General features: G+C 34.3%; 1 protein-coding gene across 1 annotated transcript; it reads left to right on the top strand.

Annotated features, from left to right (window-relative positions):
- Positions 322–5673, top strand: LOC109231901 (exopolygalacturonase clone GBGE184-like). Its single transcript, XM_019397503.1, has 6 exons — positions 322–544; positions 1660–1968; positions 3036–3243; positions 3377–3458; positions 3893–4112; positions 5332–5673. Exons 1-6 carry the CDS (start codon positions 383–385, stop codon positions 5554–5556), a joined length of 1206 nt encoding a protein of 401 aa, XP_019253048.1. The 5' UTR covers positions 322–382; the 3' UTR covers positions 5557–5673.

The following is a 6039-nucleotide window of genomic DNA, read 5'->3' on the forward strand; positions in this document are numbered from 1 at the left end:
GGGGGGGGGGGGGGGGGAGAGAAATATTTCCCAAAGTCCAAATGTCATACGAATTATTTTCTGTTCTTTATTTATGGTGAATTTCTTAACTTTAATTATTAGTATACTCTATAAAATTCCACTTAAATGAAACATCAAAAAATCCATTGAATAAACGGATGAAAGCACATAACGATCTCTCAGTTTGAAGTTTCCTACAATTGAGGAAAAAACAATAAATAGAAAAAACAAACTAATACGAGCCAATAATTTTTGAATGGTAAAAGAGAATTGATATAAATGGCATATAGAGATGGTTATTACCCATCACAGGGCATTTTTTTTCCTTATTTAATTTGCCCACTTTTCTAAAATACTTTTTCATTTTCTTTAGGCCACCACAATGGCTATTCCAAAAGAATTATTGTTTTTACTTTTGGGTATAGCCATTTTGTCAAAAGTTGCTGAATGTGCATCTTTTGGTTCACGTCGTGGCCTTGTAGAGACAGTTTTTGATGTTACAAGGTTTGGAGCTACACCAAATACCCCTGCAGATAGCACTAGGGTAAGTTTAGAATCAAATAACAATAATAAGTATTTTTTTCGTTCCAGTTTATATGATACAATTCTTTTTTCTCCGATGACCGGGATAAAAGAGGGATGAAGAAAGTTCGCCAAAGTCATAAGAAAGGGATAGGCAACACTTTTATAATTGGAAGCAATTTAACTCAGGCTTTCCATTTTACCTTTACGATAAGCTTTTAAAATTCTTAATAGATAGGCCCTAATGATCACATCTCATAACGAGATTGTATATAACCCTATTCTGACCTGATCCAGTATGGAATAAACTTGGTCGTAAATATTTTAACTGGTTGAATTTGATGTTTCAGAATTCTTGTTTAGGCCATTCATACCATTCATACTAAGCGTTCGATTTAAGATTTTAATTTTTTCATATTTCTACAGCAACACATTCTTCCATAGAGCATTCAAAAATTATGCAAGAATGTTATACGAGGAACTTGAACCTGCGACATAGAACAACTTTTGAGTTATGTCAAGAGAATCTAACAACTTATATATGTATGTATAAAAAATTATTTTACTCTTTTCGTGCAACATAATTTTCTGAATAATTATGTTAGTTATTCAATTGAACCCCCTTCGAACCATATAATTCCGCTCCTGAAACCCCTATAATTAGCTCCGATGGTCAAATTCCATTTTTATAAATCTCTAGGACTTATATGCTAAGCTGAAACATTTTATTAGATAATTAACTGCTTATTTGGGTTGAAGATATTAGAGACAAATATATGATTTATAAGGCTAGAACTATTGCATCTGCAGGCAGTGTCGGAGCCACCTTAATCAACAGGTTGTCAATTGACACATTTTCATTGAAAAATTACATTGTGTAGCTACATCGATCAAAAGTATTTCTATGCAGGAATATATGGTACGAGTTCGGCAGAACCCAATAGCTTTAGCCCAGACTCTATATATGTGTTTGTGGATTCGATGGGGTTGTTAAAACTCATAAACTTCAAAACCTAGGTCGCCTATGTTTCTCTGTATATATATTACATGTTTCAATTTTTTAAACTTATTTGTGTGTTCATTTTTTTATATTTTGACATTAGTTAATGAAATTTCTGGCTCCGCCACTACACGCAGGGACTTATGATGGCATGGAGATCAGCTTGCCAATCACCAGGACCAGCCAAAGTTGTTATTCCTCCAGGAACATTTACTACAGGAGAAACTATATTTCAAGGACCATGCACAAGTCCTAGGCCAATTACTATTGAAATTCAAGGAACTTTGTTGTCAAATACTGACATGAGTTTGTACACAAGAGCAGCTTGGATTTCTATCGAACATGTTGATGGTATTGTTATTACTGGTGGAGGAACTCTAAATGGACAAGGAAAATCGAGTTGGCAATTTGCTGATAAATCTGGAAGTACTCCTCCTCTTCCCTCTGTAAGTGGAAATGTTTAACTCGATGGATAATTTTACAGATGGTCGTTCAACTTTTAATTTTTTTATCCCAAGTCCGAAACTTTCGTAACAAGATAAAATAAAAATAACTCAATTGTATATTAGACAATATAAAAAAAGTTGAAAATACATAAAGTTGATCCCGAAACACATTAGATTGCCTCATGCATGAAATTGTCATATCCACCACGGATTGTGGTGGTGATGGTAGGATGAAATCTCTCTAGCCCTAACTAGCGGTCTCGAGTTCGAGCATTAGGAATAATGAAATTCTTGGTGTGGAGCGGTTCCCTTTAACTGGACTTGATGCAGAACCATTCAGGATCCATCGAGTCAGTAAACTTCAGATACTGAATGATTAAAAAAAATATAAATGTAGTTATTTTGCAACTCACATTACACGTATAATATCAACGTGATGCCGGCACCTAAAAAAATGATTTTTTGATCCCAACCTAAACTCCTATATCTTTCACCATGTGACACATCATGAGTGTTTTTCTTAAACGGTTCAAAAAATGAGTTATTTATCCTTTTTAAGTGGTGTCACGTAGATATTTTTTAAGGTAAATTGTTGAAGTATCAGCAACCTAGCAACTTCCGTTTTAAGGACCGAATTTAGGAGTTTTCGGTGTTAGTTTTTTTTTTTTTTAAAAATATCTTTTGTTATTGGTATAGTCGAGTTACATTTTTATTTTTATTTTTTTATATAAAAAAAAAACTAGTTTTATGACTTGATGCAATATAAAGTAATAGTTGGATAACCATTTGCTCTCCCTTCTCTTTCTCTCCACACGTTCTTGAGCCGAGGGTCTATCGGAAACAACCTCTCTATCTCTCCAGGTAGGGGTAAGGTCCGCGTACATATTACTCTCCCCAGACCCCACATGTGGGATTATACTGGGTATGATGGTGATGAGTTGGATAACCATTTGCGAAAATTAACCCCTATTCGAAGTATAACCTTGATTTTGATCATTAGGTTGTCGTTTGTGACAAAATTTTATGATTAAATCAAGTTAATTTGTGGTTTGTTTTTGGTTTTGTAGTCTCTTGTATTTCAGACAGTGCGAAGTTCTTCGATCAAGAACCTCAATTTTGTGGATGCCAAAGGTGTCCACTTGAAAATCACCGATAGCAGTGATATCTCAGTTTCAAATATCATAATTACAGCTCCAGGAGATAGTCCAAACACTGATGGTCTTCATATTAGTGAAACTATTAATGTTAATGTCACTGATAGCACCATTGGAACAGGTCAGTCGTCGTAGCCACATACATTGAAGGGTGTTCAATTATACTGTATATATAGGTTAAATATTAATTTTTTTACATATAAATTAAATTTTGAATACCCTCATTGAAATTTCTGGCTTCGATACTGAAACAGGTGATGATTGCATTAGTATTGGAGATGGCAATTCTAATGTTTATATCTCTAATATAAATTGTGGCCCGGGACATGGTATAAGGTTAGTTTCAATATATTTTAAGATTATGCGCTTCGATTTATTTTTTTCAATGGCTTGAACTTGTGATATAACAATCCGAGTTGTGGTTTCTTACCTCAAATGTTGTGGCGGAGTAGTAACTAGTACAGTTGTTTAAAAAAATAATGATAAATACACATCCATCTTTAACCAAAAATTCCAGACTCAATGCCCTTGGAATTGAGCCGCCTTTGTTATGAAGCACTTTACCCCTCAATGTGGGACTTATCTGCGCGAATCAGCACTAGTTAGGCTTGTGAACCCGGATTAGTTGGGTCCCAATGAAGATACGGGACACCAAATGGGGAAACCAAAAAAAAAAAAAAAATTGTGCATTCTTCTACCAGTCTTAATATCATGAATTTAGACGTTTAAAATATTTATGAAGTTTTTTTGTTTTAATATTTTTTGTGCAGTATTGGCAGCCTTGGGAAAAGATTAGATGAAACAGACGTTAAAGGAGTTACAGTAAGAAATTGTACATTCCGTGGCACAACAAATGGTGCAAGAATCAAAACTTATATGGGCTCACCTTCACTACAAGTTTCTGGTGTTGTTTATGAAGATATAATCCTAGATAATGTCAAAAATCCAATCGTTATTGATCAACACTATCATTCCAAGAACAGGAATGAGGTAATTACTACTATCTCAAGTACTTTTTCTCTGTGTGGACAACAGTGGCGAAGTTAGGAATTTCCCTAAGGGTATCCAAATTTAAAAGAAGTAAAAATAATTTCTGACCAAGGGTGTTCAATATGTGTTATATACCTCTAAAACGTAATATTTTACCTATATAAACAATACAATTTTTCTATGAAGGGTGGTCAACTGACCAACCTTATGACCATGTGGCTTCGCCACTGGTGGACAACAGTAACGAGGAGGTGATTAGCATCTAAAATAATAATAGAGTTCGAATTGTGATGTCTTAATCATTGGACTATATCTCGAAACGCAAATTATTGTATATTAATACACAATAAGTACTTGCCATATAGAGAACTAGAGTAAGCTTTCCGGTTTAGCCGAACCTAATTGCTTCGGTGTAAGCCCTATATTTATCGTTAAAAAATGCATTAGTTATCTGAAATAGGTTAATGGATGATCAAAAAGACTTATATCCTAGGCTGGTGACCTCTATTGTACTTTGGAGGCATGCCCATCTAAGGTGAGCTTAAGTTGTCGAGCCTACATCATAATTAGTGATAGTGAGAGCTTGCGTTCCCCTTTATTTTATTTTTTAAAAAGAATAGAAATTCATTAGATATTTTTTTATTGTGTGGGACAACAGTGATGAGGAGGCCATTAACATCTCAAACAGTAATATAGTTCGAATTGTGACCTCTTAGTCATTGGACTGTCTCTTGAAACTTAAATTATTGTATGTTACCGTACAATAATTGCTATACGCGGAACTAGAGTAAAGCTTATGGGTTCGGCTGAGTTTGGTAGCAATTTAATTGCTATTATCTATGAAATTCGTTACTTGTCTGAACGGGGTCATTGGGTGATCAAAACGGCCCATCTCCTAGGCTGGTGACCTTAATGGCACTTTGTAGGGGTGCCCATCTAAGGCCAGCCCAAGTAGTCGAGCCTACATCATAATTTGTGACAGTGAGGTCGGTGTGCCCCTTTATTTTTCTTTAAATTTAGAAATTATTAAATATGTGCAATTCTGACTCCGCCTCTAGAACTTGGTATTCACATGGATTTGAGACTTTGAGTACACACACACACACACACACACACACACACACACATATATATATATATATATATATATATATATATATATATTTTAAATCAATGTCAGTAACATAATTTTTTTTCCTTTTTTCTTTTTTTGGTATAGCCATCTAGAGTGAAACTAGTGGATATTCACTTCAAGAACATAAGAGGAACAACAACTTCAAAAATTCCGGTGGCACTCAATTGCAGTGAAGCACTTCCATGTGAAGGAGTTGAATTGGTTGACATTGATCTAGCTCCAGTTGGTCCAATTGGACCTCTTTTGCCTGCAACTTGTCAAAATGCTAAAACAATATTGAATGGGAAAAATAACCCACCAGCATGCTAATTAATTATTAGTACATCTTTTCTACCTCAAATTATGTCTATGAAAAATGTATATATATCCTGATTTAATCACATAATTTGCTTAAAGTGTATAACAATATTTCTCTTTTTTTTTCTGGCCTGTATTAGCTAGCTTGGGAACTTGGAGGTTGCCGGTTATTTTCTTAGCTACAACGAAATTAGATAGGGATTATGTTTCTCCTTCTACAAGCGAAACTATTTGATAATTGATTTGAAAAATAATTAATCCCATCGAAATATGATGTGTTTTTATTTGAAAAGGATAGTTGCCGTTGTGCTTGTTAAACTATTAGATGTAGGCTGATTATTTGGGCCACATTATTATTTAGGCTCATATTTATAGTGAGCCCACTTGTAATATTTATATAGTAAGCCTACCGGGCCAGGCCCACTATTAATAGTAGAGACTGATACTTTATTGTACATATTTTTGTTTTCTAATTGATAACATCAAAAGTTCTCT

The sequence above is a fragment of the Nicotiana attenuata genome, chromosome 1, assembly GCF_001879085.1.
Source record: "Nicotiana attenuata strain UT chromosome 1, NIATTr2, whole genome shotgun sequence".
NCBI lineage: Eukaryota > Viridiplantae > Streptophyta > Magnoliopsida > Solanales > Solanaceae > Nicotiana > Nicotiana attenuata.

Excerpts from the sequence above, each read along its gene's own strand:
- LOC109231901 (XM_019397503.1), top strand. The coding sequence starts at position 383 with ATGGCTATTCCAAAAGAATTATTGTTTTTACTTTTGGGTATAGCCATT. Across the intron at positions 3,459-3,892 it reads GGCCCGGGACATGGTATAAG|TATTGGCAGCCTTGGGAAAA; the intron begins GTTAGTTTCAAT and ends TTTTTTGTGCAG. Across the intron at positions 4,113-5,331 it reads ATTCCAAGAACAGGAATGAG|CCATCTAGAGTGAAACTAGT; the intron begins GTAATTACTACT and ends TTTTTGGTATAG.